At 38.2% G+C, this 19,139-nt stretch overlaps 1 protein-coding gene across 13 annotated transcripts in view; it reads left to right on the top strand.

The window, feature by feature from the left end:
- The first annotated feature begins 15,075 nt into the window (after positions 1-15,075).
- Positions 15,076-19,139, top strand: part of IKZF1 (IKAROS family zinc finger 1) — a 136,271-nt gene continuing 132,207 nt past the window's right edge. For 4 of the 13 annotated variants that reach the window (XM_027837010.1, XM_027837009.1, XM_027836999.1 and 1 more), the window contains exon 1: positions 15,078-15,278. In XM_027837010.1, the coding sequence (XP_027692811.1) occupies positions 15,125-15,278 (154 nt within the window). In that variant the 5' untranslated portion in view covers positions 15,078-15,124. Of the gene's footprint in view, positions 15,279-15,324; positions 15,373-19,139 lie in introns of those variants that run through there. The other 9 variants (XM_027837011.1, XM_027837000.1, XM_027837001.1 and 6 more) reach the window with 4 other exon arrangements.

Here is a 19,139-nt window from a genome sequence, read left to right as displayed (position 1 = left end):
TGATCCTTTCCAACTCAGAGATGTTGTGATCCTCTTTGGATGAATTTTTATATTCTTATTGTTTTTCCTGTACTTTTATTCTTTTCCTTTTTCATCTTACTAATGTAACCTATGCATTTTCTATTTATTGCTTTCATTCTCTGATTTGGACCTCAGAATATAAGCATTTTGTGTCTTTGATACAAAAAACTAACAGCTTATCTTCCAAGAATAATATAAACTCTACTATCCCCACCTCTCAATTTAATATGGGTCAATGATGTTCATTAAATCTCCATTTTGTTGAACTCAAATCCCCAGTTCCTCCTTCTTATTTTCTATGATGTTTATATGTAATTACATACACATTTTGAGATGTTCTGGATTTTCCACATACTTTCTCCCTTGTTCTGATGAAGGACTCACTACTGTTGCCAAAAATTTCTGTCTTCCCTCCATATCAGTGCACTTTGTGGGGATCTGACTATTCATCCCAATTAAGTCCAGTTCAAAACCTTCTTCTTAGTGGTAACCAGCCTGCCTCCAGAGACTCACTTTCTTCATTGTGTGGGTCTTGTCCAGAAAGTTTCTTTCTAGGAAGATCATGTCATGGTCAAGAAATTAAATGCTTATCTTCACTAGCATTGGTTTCTCCTATGATGTGCCTTTTCTTGTTTCTATTCTGTATTAGGAGGATTGATACATGCATTATATCTTTATTCATTCCCAGAGCCCCAAAGTAACAATTTAAACCTCTAGATTGGATTTTCAGTATTTTTCACTCCACTACAGATGAGTTGGAAAAATGTGATACTTATAAGGTCTGTTAAACCTTATGCAAGTTCTTTGTGATATATTATATTAGGATCCTACAGAGATGAATTGGCAAGTTTGTTGGCATGATGGCAGATATTGTGGAATGGAAGTAAAGTTGGCTTAGAAGTACTGAGATGAGATCTAACTCTTATTTTGGTCATCTATCACATATAAATGTGATGACTGGACTACAAAAGAAGCATAAGCATCTTAAATCTGGAAGAGTCCTTAGAGATCATGTAGTCCAAACCTTCATTTTATAGATAAGGCCAAGTCTCAAACAATTTAAGTGACCTGCCTACAATCATACTGCTGGTTGATGACAAAGCAGGATCTATGGCTTAAGTCTCCTTGTCCTGGTCCTGATTCCTGTTCTTTCTAGGATTATCTCATTTTGTCACTTCCAGAGATCTGATATTGGGGAATTTGCATACATGCATCAAATAATATGGCTACCATTATCCAACATTCCATAGGAATATTTGGAATTAACTATTTCATTTATAATCATAGAATCTCAGATTTGGAAAATACCTCCTAGGTCATCTAATCTAATATAAACCCAACCAAGAATTCTTTTTACAATGTCCCCAATGAGTAGTCATCCAACCTATACTTGAGGACTTCAAGTTTGAAGGAGCTCACTACTTCCAGAGACAACCATTTCCATTTTGGGACACTTCTAACAATTGAAAAGTTTTTCTTACAGTAAATCAAAATCTACCTCTGCATTTCCTGCCCATTATTGCTAATTTTGTCTTTTGAAGCCAAGCAGAATGAATCTAATCTCTCTTCCATTAATAGTTCTTCAGATACTTAAAGATAGCTGCCATGTTCCCTTTGTCTTCTCTTCTCAAAGTTAAAGATCCCCAGTTCCCTCAAAAGCATACTCCTTTACCATGGCCTCCAGTCCTCTCAGCATCCTTCTTTAGAACATGACTTGGTTTGGCTATCACAACTTTAAAATCACTCTATTAGGCACGAGAAAAATGGAATTGGATCTGACTTCTGCCTAGGGAGCCAACATGTAATAAGACAAAAAGGCAAGACCTAAGTCAAATAAAAGTCAAGAACACACTCATGAGAGAGATTCATGACCAATCCTGTTGTCCATATGCAAGGCCCATGTCAAGTTCCAGCCATACTCCCTCCTTCCCCTTCCCCTTCCCCTGCCATGCCCTAGCCCATCACTAAGTTGATCTTTTGTCTCGGTGAAGAACACAAGATTGGGCCCTTGAGTGAAGGAATCAATAGTAAGTAGTTCTCTATGATTTTGCTGCTAAGTCTCATATTTGACAATCTTACACTTACCGACTTGACAGTCTGCTTTCACTAATCCATATGCATATAAGGTGTATATTACCCCACGTCTATGAGACTTTCACTTAGCCAACGACATCTGTCTTTGAACTGTCATGAAATGCTAGCATGATTCTTTTTCTTTTGTAGTGTCAGGTTAAAATAATTCCTTTTTCTGTCATTATTAACCTTGTTAAATACCCTCTCCCTTCCCCTTAGGAAAGGCATGAACTGAGTGCTAAGATTCAAACACCCCTTAACATATCCAGATGGGAAAAAAAACTCACATCTAGCTATCTACTTAATCAAATATCTACTTTTACTCCATCAACGGGGAGTAGGGTCTTTTGTACGTTTAACAAATTCAAGCAATTTAATAACTGGGTTAAAGTCTATGTAAAGTACTTCAACAGCATGGGAAATAAAGACACTGGTCTACTGTCTTAGAATTGGTTAATGGAAGGTGTGAAATCTCCTGATATGAACAACAGTGGGTTCTTACACAGCTGCCTAATGCACTGCTGGGAAAACCTTTGAGAAGTTTTCCATCACCGGGGGAGGCGGGTTGACAGTTTTTGCCATTGCTATCAGTTCCACTGTGGGAGGCTCCTAAAATTACTGTATGCTCTAAGGAAGCATTTCTAGTGCCAACCCATCTGAGATGAAGCGAGGCCTGCCATCCTCTCTTATGCAAGTATCCAGCTTCTAGTTACAAGAGTACAAAAGCTCTACCTATGTAACACAAAGGCTGGTGGAAGTTGGCATTTATCCTATTAATCAAAGATCAAAGGAGTTAAGGGTGGAAAGAACCTTAGAGATAACTTAGCCATAACATTACAAATGGAGAAACTGAGGGTCAAGGCAATTAAGTGACTTGACATCCTCTTCAAATTATCAAGTAGAGACTTATCTGTTTATATGTTGTATTCCTCTAGCAGAATGTAAGCTCCTTGAGGGTAGGGATTCTTTTATAGTTTTATTTTGTCTTTGTATTCCTAGCACAATGCTGTGCACAACAGATGCTTGACATAACTACTTGATGAATCGAATTGAATTGCCCATAGTTACACAGCTATTATATTTCAGAGCCAAAGATCAAACTGATGTCTTGATTGCAAGCCCAGTGTTCTTTCTACATTACTTTGTCTAATTAGTCTATCTAATCCAAAGACCAGATTTTCTTTAGACTCTGTGCCAAACAGAGTTTAAGTATACAGCTTTTCTTCTGTCCTCTTCTTTCTTCTTTTTTTAAACTAGGAATAACATGAACCTAGCCTATTTGGGATAGGGTATTTCCAATGGCATACATGCATCAATGACATTTCAGTTCTGCCAGGCAATCAGAGTCCTGAACTACCTGTTAGAAACCCAGATGCAAACTACCCAATTTTCGGTAATCAAAAGACAATAGTTCTTTGCCTCTCCACTGGGAAGACCACTTTACCTCAGTTTCCTTATCCCTCAGGAAGAAATAGCAAAACTTTCTAACCTGCTAGTGAGTGTGACGGAGATTGATGAGCTGATGTTGGTAAAGGACTTTTTGCTGATTAGCTCAAAAGTCATGTAAATATAAATCGTCCAAGACAGTATATCCTGCTCCATTGCTACCTTAGGTGCTTAGAGCTTTCATTGAAATCAATTGGAGCTCCAGGAATGTCTGAGAAATATGGGCTGAGGGAGTCTGATACAAGGTATTTTGGTATGATTATTAAAGCACACTGATGTAGGAGAGTGGCAACTGCTAAGTGTATGATTATCGATCGGCTGCATTTGGCCTTACTTTGAGAACTCTGCTATGTCAGGTAGTACAACTGAAATGGCATCAATCATTCTGTGTAACGCTTTGTATCTTGCAAGCCTAATGGCATTTGAATCTGAAGGGCCAAATTCTACCTTGGGGAGTGCACAGGGGGACTCCGAGAAGAGGAAGGAGATACCGACATTTACCCTTCAGAATAACAAGCATCCTCCTCAACTACATCTCTCTCCTCTCAATAAGTCTTTCTAAGAAAGAAAGGAGAGACATTACAATAGCAGAAAGAAAGGGGAAAGATCCTGACGTTCCAAATGTGGCATTTAAAACCTTCTACAACATGGCTCCTTCCTACTTTCCCAGTCATATTATTTGCCCCTCATTCACTTTCTGTTCCAAGTAAACTTGTATTATAGCTGTTCCCCGTTTACAACATTTCATCCCCGACTTCCCAATTTTTACAAAAGTGGTCCCCCATATCTGAATTGCACTGCCTCTCCAACTCTGCCTTATGGAATCCTTAACTTCCTAAGCACAGTTCAAGCACAACATCTGACATGAGGCATTTCTTGCTTCCCTTCTCTCTCCCATAAGCACTCTCTTTCTCATGCATTATTTATATCCTCTTGTATATATTTTGTATTTGCATAAACACCATACATGTATGTGTACATATAGGATATGTACATATATGTATATATTATATTTGTGTGTAAATGATTTTTAAAAATTAAAGTGACCAAAAAAAAAAGGTCATCAAGAAAAAGTGTACTTTATCTGTCTCTTTAAGGAGATTATAAGCTCTTAGAGGGCAAGGAGCACAGAATATTATCCACACAAAGTAATGTAATTAATACATGTTTAGCTGAGCTCCAGAGTTTAGTTTACCTTCAACTTTTAAGAGGGACAAGTCCCAAATACAAGGTGTCTCAAAAGTATTAGTGCCATTCAAAGCTATTAAGACTTAAAACTGCCCAGTATGTGGCCTTTCATTGTGGCTACACCCAATCTCCCCTCCATTGTTTTACCTCCCTATGGCCCCTGGCCATTTCCCACCCTTAATCCTAGCTAGGCTCTATTCTCCCTTGGCCACGAGATCCAGGTCCCAGGAGTTATGTTCAACCCAGCTTACAAGCCACTCCCATCCAGATCTCCTTAGGCCCTTCTTCCTGTCACCCCAAAGTACTTGGCCACTAAATCCCTCCCACAGACTTTCTGTATATAAGGTCTATCTTATCTCCATTAAGATGCTCAGATTCTTAAAATCTAGCCACTGCTTAGATTCTTATAATCTAGCCACTGCTTACCCATGTTCAGACTCCTTAAGAGTCTGCCCAATATGACGGATATTCTAATAAACCTTGTCTTTGGCTGAAAAGAAAAAAAAGACTTAAAACTGCCCAGTATGTGTTAATTTATCTTTGAATTTGAGATTTTTTTTTTGGAATCTCTGTTAACTCTCTGGAGGTACGGTGGATAGAGTACTAGGCCTGGAGTCAAGAAGACCTGAGTTCAAACATGGCCTTATACACTTACCATCTGTGTAAATGTGGGCTAGTCACTTAACTTCTGCTTACCTCAGTTTCCTATGGATGACTCTTGGTGCCCAACCTGTAGTAAAGCCTTTCAAGCTTGTATTGCTCTGATCAACTAGTCAGATGCACTGTACATTGACCTGACATTGTGACATCATTTTAGTCCTTTTCAGGTATGAAGGACAACAAAACCTCAGCGTCCTCAACTGTGAAATAAGGATAATCATAATAGTAGCACCTACCTCACAGAGTTGTTGTAAGGATCAAATAAGATAATATTTGTAAAAATTCCTTAATGTGGTGCCTAGCCTATAGTACGCACAACATTCATCCTTATTCCCTTTCGTCTCCCTCCTTCCCCTACTTCATTCTGATGTTATGGCTGGTCATTTCAATAAGATCAGTGACATGGGTTCTGGTAGAATCCACGCAAGATTTACCAGATAAAATCTGCATCTTTCAAGGATGTGGCACAAAATACTTATAGCCCATTGATGAACAACAGAAAATGAAGTGTTCTGAGTCAATACCACTTCAGTTTTGATTGTAAGACACAATCAGGAGTATCAGAAGTTTAGAGATGGGTTAACTCTAAGGTGGGAAATCAAGTTTCTATTTGGCTGAAATGTAAATCATATGAAATCAGAATGTCTGAACTAGAAGAATGTGTCTATATTTGATAAGACTAATATTATTATTATTACTACTACTACTACCTCACATTTGTATACCTTTTTAGGTTTTACAAAGTACTTTACATACATTATTTCATTTTACCTTAGAATGCTATACTTTTTTAAAGATAGAAAGAATGATTAATAATCATATTGCAGATTTCAATAGAATGCCTTATATAAGCTGATTTCTAATCAATAACTAAGAAAGAGCATATCATAGCATTAGTGTAATTTTAATCCTCATTTTACAGAATTTAAGAGAACACTACTTGCCTTAGGGTAGCATCTTCAAGACATTGAAAAAGCCCAAAAAGTATTTCCAAGAATCTGGACTCATTCTTCAGTAAATTTTCCCTTCCTTTCTGGAAACAGGTGCATGTAAGTGTCAAAATACACTTAATTTGACATGGCTTTGTACAATGTGCATTACAAAGTAAAACTTGATAAGTGGGAAAAATACTGAATTTTTAGAGAGGGAAGCCATCATTGCTGAGAAACTGAGAACAATGAAGAGAAGGAGCAAATACATAAATGAAAGCACGGGTCCCAATCATGGAGGAAACAAAACAAAACAAAACCTCAATTGGCCATCAGCCTCAAATTGAAATTCTCGAGTATCAGAAAGAACTTATTACTTCCGAAGATAGCCTATTCCATTTTGGAGTAGGTCTAATTGTTAGAGGAAATATTTTTCCCTTATATCAAGCTGAAATTTTATTCTTTGTGAACCATTGCACTTAATTCTCCTCCCTGAACCAGTCAAGACAAATCTAATCTCTCTTCAACAGGACAGCCTTTCAAACACTTGAAGATGGCTATCATTCCCTATTCAAGTCTTCTCTTCTCAGAGTTCCCCATTTTCTCCAACTGATTCTCATGTGGCAGGTTTCCAGGCCCTTTCACCAACCTGCTCACCCTTCTTTGTGTAATCTCCACTTCGTCAATGTCCTTTGTAAAAGAGGGCTGTGTATAAGTGATCCAAGCACTGACCAGAGTTAAAAATGGCACTCTTTTATTCTGGACATTATGACTCTAATGCAGCCTAAGATTTCATCATCATCATCATCATCATCATCATCATCATCATTATTTTGGTGGCTACTATTGACTTATATTGAGATTGCAGTTAATGCTTCTCCAGGATAAGAATCCTCAAGTGCCTAGCTTTTGTCACAGACACTGTGGTCTTGCCATGACTCTCCCATCCTGTACTGTGCTGTGATTTTTGTACTTTGTACTTTACATATATCCCTGTTAAATTCCATCTTACTCATTTTAGCCCATTAGTCAGTCAATCAACAAATACATTAAGTCCTTACTGTGTGCCAGGTACTGTGCTAGGGAATGGGGATACAAAGAAAGGCAATAATGCAATCCCTGTCCTCAAGAAGTTCATATTCTAATGGAGGATGCAACATACAAATAACTATGCACATACAGGATATATACAGAATAAATTTAAGGTAATCTCAAAGAGCAAGCACTAGAGGTGGTGGGCAACAGGAAAGGCTTCTTAAAGGAGGTGGGATTGGATCTGAGCCCTGAAGGTAGCCAGGGGAGCTCAGAGGCAGAGATGAGGTAGGAGAGCATTCTAGGCATGGGAAACAGCCAGTACAGTGACTGGAATGCCATGGGTAAGGAATATGAGGTAGACCAGTGTAGAAAGATCATAGAATGTGTGGAAGGGAGTGAAGTGTAAGAAAACTGGGAAGTTAAGAAGGGATTGTCATGAATAGCTTTAAATGCCAGAGAGAGGACTTTATACAGGTGAAAAGGAAGGAAGGAAGGAAGGAAGGAAGGAAGGAAGGAAGGAGGGAAGAAAGGAAGAAAGGAAAAATGGAAGGAAGGAAGGAAGGAAGAATGGAAGGAAGGAAGGGAGAGAAGGAGGGTGGGGTGGTGGAGGGGAGGGAGGAAAGAAGTAGACATTTATTAAGTATCTGCAATGTGTCAGGCAATGTGCTAAGCATTTTACAAATGTCAACTTATTTAATCCTTACAACAACTCTGTGAGATAAGTGCTGTTATTATCCTCATTTTTAACACTTCAAGAAACTGAGGCAGATAGAAATTAAGGGACCTGCCACAGAGTCTAGGTGTCCCAAAAGTTTAAGTTCATTTTAAGACTTACTATCACATATTGTAAAGATACCCAACTGTGAAAGACTTAGTAACTCTGATCAATTCAATGACCCACCACGATTCCAAAGTATCCATTATGTAAAATGTTGTCTACTTCCACATAGAGAACTGATAAACTCAGAATGCAGACTGAAGCACATTTTCCCCTTTATTTTTCTTCGCTTTCTTTTTTCAGAACATGATTAATATGGAAATATGCTGTGCAGGGATTCACATGTATAATCGATATCATATTTCTCACATTCTCAATGGGTGAGGAAGAGGATAGAGGGAGGAGATGATTTGGAACTGAAAATAGAAATAAAATCAAAAGAAAAAAGACTTAATAACTTCAAACTGCACTAAGTCTTTCAGGTCACCTTGTATTTGACCTTGGAGGTAATAGCAAGCCACTGGAGTTTATTGCTTGTGTGTTTGTATGTATGTGTATATTTGGCGATGGGTAGTAGGTAACATGGTCTGACCTGTGCCATAGCATATATGCTATTATACAAATCATTGATAAAAATCTCTGACATCATAAGACTAAAGACAAATAACCAGGACATGCCACCTCTATTCAAATTGACATTAATCTATTAAACTCTACTCTTTGAATCTGTTCATTCGACTAGATATGAATTCTCCTAGCTATACTATCCTCCAGTCTACATCTCCCATCTCGTCCACTGGGGTAACATGACATACTTTGTCAAATGATTTACTAAAATCAGGGTATGTCCAACAACCCTGTCAAGGAAATGAAGTTTGCCTGGCATTATCGATTCTTTATTAAATTACACACTTGCTGATCATCGCTTCCCTTTCTAGAAGCTCAAAAACCATCTCTTTAACATATTCCATAATTTTTCCAGAAATTGATGTGTATCTCATGTGTCAATAGTTGAAAGAATCTACTTTTTTTAAAAAAAACCCTTTCTTAAAAATGAGAATATTTTTATGTTTCCAGTACCAGATCACTTTTTTTTTAACCACAATATTTCAAAGATCACTGATAGCCACTCAGCAAAATCAATGGTCCTTCCAGTGTCCAAGCCTTCTGACTTAAACTTACTGAATACAACTTGTTATTTCCTTACCCTCTTGTTTCTCTTCTTTTTCTACTACTTGTAAACTACTTTTTGCATAATCCTTCCTAGTCATTCTCTTCCAGAGACAACATGGAAGGAAAATAAGAGACAGTATCACACAGCTAAAAGAGTACTGGTTCTAGACCTTGCGGCCCTGGATTCCAATTCTATCTTTGATGCTTATTACTTATATTCTTGATTTACAAGGCTATTTTTATCTGATCCATTCTTTTTTTAAATAATGTATGTATTGCCATCATTATATTTGTCATGAGCAATATATATCACTAAATCTCAGTGACATCTATAAGGTTGAATTCATCTCCTTTTGTCCATCTTGTATATTACTCATAATCTTCCTACTTGTGTATAGACATTCACAACCTTGGGTTTTATCACTATGCCTCCAATTTGTCAATTACTGGTCTGAATCTTCAATGATGTTCCTCTAAGTTCTATTTGCTATTCTGTGGTATCTGGCATGATAGATGTATGACAGAACAGAAGAACCCATTTCTCTCCACTTTTGTACTTGCAAATAAATCTCAAGATAAATATAATTTGATTGAACCTTATTAGATGCATTCTATCACTAGGCAAGAACCCATCATCTCTACATCTTAAGATCAGGCTAGGCTTTATCCATGAGGGGGCCCAACCAAGATTGTAGGGGAAAATACCTTTTAGGCATTCCCAACCTCTTGTTCTCCTGCATTACCTCCTCTTGGTAGGTGGGATCCTCTAGGGATCAATATAAGTATGAGTAATGGACCTGTGATTTTGTGAATTCTAGTGACTTCAGAGAATGAGGAGCATCCCTCTACTAATACAGTTTGGTAATATATAATTTTAGAGAATTGTCTAGTTCACTGAGAGATTAATGACTTGCCCAGGGTCACCTGGTCAGTATTCCAGAAGTGAGACTTGAACCCAAGTTATCCTTGCTCCAAGGTCAGCTCTCACTCCACTATCACATGCTGCTATAGAAATTCCTATAACCACCTCAGATCAACAGATTTAACTTCTTTTGATTCTAGCTTTCCCTTACCCAAAGTAACGACTGCCAAGGCATAAAAATTATTCTTAAGATAAATTAAGACAAATGGTGAAAATACAACAATACCCTTTATCATTTTGGGTAAGCAAGCATCCTCCACTTTTCAGCCAAAAGTAACCTAGAGTCCTTGTTCATGGAAAAATTTTGATTGCCTGCAGTGGCTGGGAAGATGGAAGAAAGAAAAAGTGCAGATGAACAAATAATATTCAGGGCAGAGACTGCCTTTTACCTCTTTTTTTGTATTCCAAACATTTAGCACAGTTCTTGGAACTAATAAATGGTTATTGATTGATTGGTTATTGATTATTTAGCCCAGTGCCTGGCATACGGCAAATGCTTAATAAATACTTTTTTTCATTCATTCAAAAGGAACTATGGTAGTCGATACACAAAGTAAGACAGAGGTTACTTAGGAACTTCACTAGTATGTGTCTAATTGAATTTGATATTTCTATTTGAGCTCATTCTGCTTAAAGAACAAAATATGATGAGAAAAGAACTTCCCTGTATGTTCCACTATATCCTTCCCTTTTCCTTTAGCTTTCACTGTGCAACTAACCACCAGGAGGTTCCAAACTTGCATTTTAAAAAAAGCAGCTCTAGGGGACAGCTAGGTGGTGCCGTGGATAGAGCACCGGCCCTGGAGTCAGGAGGAACTGAGTTTCTGGCCTCAGACCAAACACTTGACACTTACTAGCTGTGTGGCCTTGGGCAAGTCACTTAACCCCAATGCCTAGCCAAAAAAAAAAAAAAAAAAAAGCGCAGCTCTATACCCTCTTCAAAGATTGTTGGTATGTCCCTTCTGAATGACACTGAGCCAATATGGCTGATGCATAGCCAATCTGTTCCTCCCTACTCTATTTGACTAGGACAGTCAAGGAAGAAATTAAGGGGAGGAAGAAAACTTCATTTGACCCCAACACTTCTTTCCAACCTTATTCCCCAACTCATTGGGGAAATGAAGAAGAAAAAAAGATACATTTTTACAATGGTAAATAAAATGTTTAATACAAGATGTTCACATATTAATACCTCCAAAACTTCAACTGGTCCCTTGATTGATGCATTCAAGTGCTTATTCATGTCATAGCTCAGTTGGTACAGCAATAATAATAATAATGATAATAACTTTGTTGACTACCTGATGGCTTTGAACATCTTTAAATTTTATTAGGCTGGTCTCTTAAGACAGCCCCTCACTGTTTTTCCATCCTGCAGGATCTTTTAGAGGTTGTGTTCTCTTAAGATAATCTTACAGAGCTCAAATCATGAGTTTTTTACAATGAAGCTTTATGGTGGAAATCTTATGTTAACTGGCCTAAATTTTTCACAAAAAGATTTTTTTTTCCACTATGTAAAAGTAAGATTTTTATGAAAAATATCTATGAGAATGACTACATCTAAATCAGACAATCCACCAAAGCCAGACATTTCTTACCAAATGTTACAGATAAGATCAACCACTTTTAGGAATCCAAATATTGTTGGTTCCAAGTACAGAAGAAATTTTAGTTAAAGATTTTATTCAGAAATGTCATAACTTTTGCTGTTAATCCTTCCAGGGTGTAATGAATCTCTTGGGCCCAATATTTAAAGGCAAGAAGTAAACTATATTTGTTCTGCTGTTGCATTTCACTGAATTACCAAACAAGCACCCTAAATGCTTGGTGTGACAGGGATATTTTCAAATCCTAAAGAATAGATAACATCTTTAATTTTGTATTTCAAGAACAGTCTAGGATAGTATCAACCATGCTCTTTTTGCACCTCAGTAGCAAGGCTTTAGATTGGCAGAGTCTTGGACTCATCTTACTTTTCAGATTCTTCCATCTTCTGCAGCTTTTGAAAGAAACTGCTCTTCATTTGCAAGTACTCATGGAAAAAAAAAACTATGAAAGGCTAGGGAAACTGATCTTAATTCAGGCAAAGCTTTGACTTTCAGAAATCTGTGAAGATGATAAAGATGAAGCATCAGAAGTAGAAACTACTGAGAATTTAGAAATAAGAACGATTAGGCAAAGTTCCATGTGACCAAAGTTGTAACCAGAGAGTTCTGGGGAGAGGGTTTCTCTATTTTCTTAACTGGAGGATTCAAAGTCCAGAAAAGATAATAAATCACTTTGTTTTACTTTTATGTTTACCATTCTTTCTCTTCCTAAATTTTTGTCTGTTTCTCATAAAGTGAGAAAAACTAAAAGATGCTGGATTCCATAAGGTTCAGTGATTTGTATTTTCATTTGTGGAAAGTATTTAAAAAGCTGAAATTTTTAAATCTTCATTATTATCTGGATAAATCATGCTTTTCACATTCACACATTCACAAACATATTCCTTTTTATGAACATGCAATCCTTTTAAAAATTTGAAATTATAATAAAGTGATTTTTGATCTGTATAGGATGGCCAAAAAATTATCAGTACATATTTTTCAAAAATTGTTTTTCCCTAAAAGGAAGAAAACATGTTGTTTTTCGCAAATTGACTTTCAAACTATTCAACAGTAAGATGCCTGTGTAAAATTATCTATAGTAATCACTGCATCCAAAACTACCTTGCTTTCCTGCCCCTACCTATTCCACAGCTTCAAAACTGCCAAAAAGTTAACTTCAACATATCCTCATATGACAGGATTTTTGAACTTAGGAAATTTGGTTTCATTCTGTTTGAATACTAGTAGAAAATAGTTGGAGTCATCCAGCTACCACTTCAAATATTTTAAGAGTCCCTGAATGGTGATAGGGCATATTTGGCCACTGCAAGTGGCATACACATTTCTGGGTTATTTTTCCAATAGTGGAAGTGGATCTGAGTTGCTGGAGCATCAGACAGTCAGCATGGTGTACCAGATAGAATATGGGAGCTGTGATCAGGAGACAAGGGTTTGAATTTTACCTCAGATATTCACTAGATTCGTGAGCCTGGTCAAACTATTTAACCTCTCATAGTCTCAGTTTTCTCATCTGCTATTGGGAATAACAACACTTGGAGCAACTTCAAAGGGTTATTCTAAGGAAAGTGTTTTGTAAACCTTAACATTCCATAGAAGTTTGAGATATTATTTGGTAACTGACACCTTTGGAGGTAACCAAGCTCTGTCTGGATGCCTCCCCTTCTCAGTTATCTATAAACAGTTGGATGAGAGACACCAACCAGCAGTGTGAGAGATATCAACCAACAGTGTATAGTATTTTCAGAACAGCAATCATACTTTGAAACTTTGCACTACTGCCAGGGAATTTCTTACAGAGAGATGTAGCATGGCTTTGGGTGATTTGGTAGTCTCAAGACCTAGGTTTGAATTCCACCATGGCTACTTAATAGCTATGATCTTGTACATATCACTTAAGTTCTACAGCCTCAGCTTATTCACCTGTTAAATGATAAAATTGTACTAGATGATCCCTAAGGTCCTTTCCTCTACACTAAATCCTGTTAGCCTATGATATTCCATACAAGGAATTGGGTTGAGAAGGAAGAGAGATAACTGAATATTGAAAGGAATTCACAAGGAAATCACTCTAAGTTCTGGTTATTTCTTATAGTATATGGAAGAACATGCCAGAACACAAATTTGTTAAGTAACTTAAGGTTGTCTTCAAACCACTTCCCCACCAGCACCACCACTCAGAGCTGTGCCTTAAAGGTTACCTTTTCTGAAGCACCTCATCTGACCTCCCTAGGCAGTGCTCCACAATAGAGCTTGTCTGTCTCCTACTTTATGGAGATCAAAACTTACTTGTCCTATGTCCCATTCTTTTGAAGGTGTCCTGTGTGCTGCATTATACCTCCTGGGGCTTTTCTAATACGCTAGTGAATGCTAAAAACCCTCCAAGTAACATTCTTCCATTTGACTAGGTGCTTCTAGGGTCTAAATGCTTCAATTCAATGGATTGACAGATGGTGGGAATTTCAGGCACTAGTGGGTGTACTTTGAGGGGCCAGTGGGTCACTGTGCTCCTCAGATCAGACTATGTAGTTGGCTGTCTGCATAACCTGTTAATGAGTTCAATCTTTCAGGGAGGGTTGAGTGTGAATTGTGTACCAAGTATAGGGAAAGAGAAGGGGGAAGGATCCCTCATTTCTACCTTAGTGGTGGGAGGGAAACGAGAAAAGTGATATTCCATTGGCTGTTAGGAATCTTCCATACACGTGTGGCTTTCACACACACTTTTCCACACCCCCGCCTATGTAAGACTCTGTTCATCACTTGAACCCTGAGGCCTCAGCCAGAACTGAGAAGAAAAGACATGTCAACTGGACCCTGTTTGGCTCAGGGGAAAATTCAGCATATCGGCCTGCTGCTAAAATATGGGAAAATAACTAAAGATTGAACAAGTGTCTTCATTCCACCTGTTACTTCCTAGTAAACAGGTACAAATGTGTGGGTGCACAAGCAAGTGGCTATATAAATCTCTCTTTTAAAAATGTACATACATAAGCACACACCACATCGATGGTGTAAACACAATAGACATCCCGACTTTCCACGTGTAGGCACACACCCTACACGCCCTTAGGGAAGTCCTCAAGTTTGATGATGCTGTGGGACCCCAAGGGTTAAGAACTGGGGCTCAAAGAATGCCCATGCAATTTTCTAATGTCCAGGCCCATCGGTGCAGAAAGGGGTGTGCCGTCCTCTGACAGCATCACTGTGCCTGCTACCTCCAGGGCTGGCTGCCGCCGCCGCCGCCGCCGCCGCCGCCGCCGCCGCCGCCGCCTGCCTAGTCCTTAAATGAAGGCTGCGAGGCGCAGGATAGTAGCAGTGGCGAAATGCCTGGAGCTGGCCGCGGGCTGCAGTGATGTTGCACTGGAATGAGGAAGTGGAGTGGAGAGGGGAGGGACCGAGAGCGGAGCTGCCTCCTGCCGCCGCGGCTCTGCTGCGAGGTGGAGCAGCAGCACATGGAGCTGGAGAGGACTGGGAGAGCTGTCTTCTGCCAGCCTCGGCCAAAGCAGGTACCGTACTCAGCGCAGCGCCGCCGCCGCCGCTGCCGCCGCCGCCGCCGCCGCTTCCGGAGCCTCCCCCGCAGGCAGGCGCTCGGCGGCCAGGGTCAGTGCCACTAGCCTGGGCAGCGCTCTTCTTCGTAGAGCTTAGCTTACTATGTCTCATTAATTGGGTTTTTGTCTCCCTCTTTTTTTTTTCTTTTTGTTTGGTGGGGCGGGGAAAAAAAACACCTGTTTGCGCGCTCGCGCTGCAGAAAAGTTTTCTTGTTATTGTTATTTTGTCCCTTACTAGTTTTGGGTCTGGCTTCAGTTTAGGGCACGACTAAGGTTGGGAGATGAAGGAGGGGCGTGTGTATGCGTGCTTGGGGGGACGGGCAGGGGTCAACTGATGTCTTCTGCAGCACATCGCAGTTTCTATTTTTGAAGACATTTGGAGGCTCTCTTCTTGGCTGGGGGTTCGGGGGGTGCAGGCGGGCGCTAGGAGAACTGCATGGAGAAATAAGAAGAAAGGGAAGAGGAACTGTTTGCAACATGAAAGTTTGTAACTTTTAAAGAAAGCTGTACCAAAGTGCGCTAGCTATTCACTTGAATTCCTTTGCATTTGCAGGACAAGTTTTGAGAGGCGTAGTAGTCTTGGGGGGGGGGGGGGGAGAGGGAGGCTTTCAGGATGGTCTTCCTTCTGCCTCGGGTTGAATTGACTTTCTTTGAAGGGTGTTCACTTAGGTCTTGAGCCAGACACGCTACTTGATGTGCAATCCAGTCCCAGCAAAGTGCGCAGGAGAGAGAGAGATAAAGAGGAAAAGAAAAAAAAAAGAAGAAGAAATAGGGAACAATGAGAGCTGAGCAATTTCAGGAAGTCATTGTGAAAGAAAGCTGGAAAGATTACAAAGTCTAAGCAAGCAGGTCATTATAGCAAGTAGATATTGCCACTCCAGACAGTCCCTTTTATTCTGGCTGCAGCTTTAGAGAAGTTTATCCCAAGCAGAAAAGAAACTTGGGCACCACCAGGGACAGGCCAGGAAACAGAAAGAAAAAAAAAAAAAGATTCTTGAAAGTTCCAGGAGTGAAGTCAACCTTTAGGGAGTTAATTCATAGTCTTGGGGAAATGATGGTAAAAATTAAATGAATAAAATAAAGACGTCTATGCGATGGAAGGGGAGGAAATAACGTATACCTTGTCAGTCTCTTCTGGTGCTCCCAAATTCTTTTAAGCTCACATGTAAGTTTTCTCATTCTCATTTACAAGGAGGGAGAAAGACTCGTGTAGCTAGTGAGGAAAGGCTGGGATGATTTGTAAAGAGAATATTAACTGACTGAATAGACCAATGTGTGCTGTAAAATGAGAGCGTTCCCATTTGTGAAAGCCTGTACGGGAGTTGTTTTTAGCTGGGAGGCAGATGCTCCGGTAGCCACAAGCTACCGGTTGACACACTGCTGGCTAGACCAGAACAGAGCGCAGTTAGCATGAAGAAGGTGCTGTCGTATCTAATCCTACATACAGAAATGCTTTTCTTTTCTTAAAAAAAAGGGGGGCGGTATGGAGGAGGGTAAGAGAAGTGCCCCTTATCCATCCTGTCATTTATAAAAATTAGTTTCTTTTCTTAATTTTTGAGGAGGGAACATTTTAATTGCCTTTTGAGATGATTACAGATGAGTAGACTAAGTCCTGTGAAAGCAATTATCAAAGTTTTTAAAAGTTACCAATGGTATTTTCTCTTTGGTAATTTAGGACAAACTACCACATGTGTATATGTATATATGTCCATATATTCATATATATGTAAATCATATTGTTTATATGAGTATAGTTTATACAAATAAGAAAACCGATACTTGCAATATTATTTGTAGATTTTTAAAAATGAAGTATCAACTAATTTTTGAGGAATCCTGTGTGGACATGATTTTTGCTTCCAATTTTTTAGATATAAATTATGATGTTTGGATTATATGCAGGTAACAGTTTTCATGGGGATATAAGCAAGTGTGGAGCATTGCCAGCTCCATTTTCTTTTCTGTTAACAGGTCAAGTGTGAGTGGCATTAAATGACTACTTACTGCACACTATTTCTGCTTTGACCATCCCTACAATTACTTTTACATTTTTCCAGTTACAGTTAAATATAAGTTGAGAACCTTAAAAAACTTTCACTCACTAGGCAAATAAACTTCTAAGAAAAACAATTAAGCTATTGAAAATATTTAATATGTAAAATTTCCTGATGATCAATATGTTTTAACTCACATGTATCACCTCCTTCAAAAAAATAAGAACGAGATATAAATAAATCATATCTTAAGGGAAAAGTACCCTTCCTGATTTTTGCCTCTTTATTAAATGAATGCAAATATAAAGATAATAGTGCATAGGAGAAAAGAGGTAAATTGAAGGATGAGGCTAAATTCTTTTGGAGAAATTTTGTAATCTCCTTGAAATGATAAAGCAGGAATTCCAGGTTTGGAAAAGCAGCATTATTTATTCCCTTCAGTTTTTAACATTAAATTATTTGTGACAATAAGATCTATTAGGTCATATTTTGGCATCATTAAAATACTATATTTGAACAAAAGATGAGATCCACTTATATTATGTACATATAAAATAGCATGCTGTGGTGTACTATATATATATTTCAAAGGAACACATATGCTCCCCCTTTTTGAAAAAAATGCAAATAATGGATTTTGACACAGATAATTTTTAAGTGAAATATACCAAGTCTTAACATTTTACATCAATCAAGTATTCCTCTGTTCCTCTCCTCTCATTCCAAAGTGATGGTTGAAGCACATGGAGAAAGGACAATTTAGAAACTTTACTGCCTGTTTTGTAGCTGACCAGAAGTTAAATCATCAACTACCCCCCAATATTTCATGAATATTGTAATACATATCTCCAAATCTAAAGAATTCTAGGATGATTCTTGTCAAAGATTAACAGTTATCATTATTTCATAGGATGGAATCATTAAGCTCACTAGAGAAAGTACCAAAGGGCTAAATTTGACCCTTTGAGAAATTTCTTGAAAAGAAGTTGTAAACCAGGACTGATTTAGCTAAGCATTTCAGTCTTCTAGAAATCAAGACTAACATTTGTGATTTGATTGAAAAGAGGCTTAACATTTCTTCTAGACAAAGCAGTTTTTTTCACTAATTCAGTAACTGCATATATTTTAAGTTTTTGCTTTATGGATTACAGGTGTTATTACTATCTAAGTTTTAAAATTTGTGGTTTGGGGGAGTTTTAACTTTTCTTGATGTGGATGGGGTACTTGTCATATCACCTCCCTAATGTAAATGATACCATATTATTTTTTAAAACTTCAGTTGAAGTAGAAGGGGAAAATATTGAGATTAGTTTGTTAAGTAGGCACCAAAAATGATGTTTTAACATACCTTCTGTTAAGAAAGGCAGACTGTCTCTTACTACACACAGAAATTTATGAGCAAAAATTTTAACCCAGAACTATTCCACTTGTCAAGTGTTTGGTGAATATCGTGTGTTCATCAGGTAACTTAACTGCTTTTTTACCAAGAGGCTCTCAAGAACATAGTTTGAAATAGCATTCCTGACTTTGTCTCCTGCTGTGATTTTACTTACTTTGAAAAAGTAAGCACTATTTTTGTTGCTTAAATTCTAAATGAAATCGATGCAAATGAACCCAAATCACAAAGGGGGCAAACTTAAATCAATCTTAGGCCCACTTTGTTAAGGCACATTTCCTCTGACAGAGAAAAATGAAAGGCTATTATTGAATTCTAGCCTGTTTCCAGTACATCATTGAGGAGATTTGTGTCATACACCTGTTCTGGGGTAGTATAGCTTTTTTTTTAGAATATACGTAAAACTTTGTATCTTCAGAAGAGTTTTAC

This window comes from Vombatus ursinus, unplaced genomic scaffold, assembly GCF_900497805.2.
Source record: "Vombatus ursinus unplaced genomic scaffold, bare-nosed wombat genome assembly UNPS02014820.1, whole genome shotgun sequence".
NCBI classification, from domain to species: domain Eukaryota; kingdom Metazoa; phylum Chordata; class Mammalia; order Diprotodontia; family Vombatidae; genus Vombatus; species Vombatus ursinus.
Note: the sequence above shows the minus strand (reverse complement) of the source record. Positions and strands in the feature narration are given on the sequence as shown.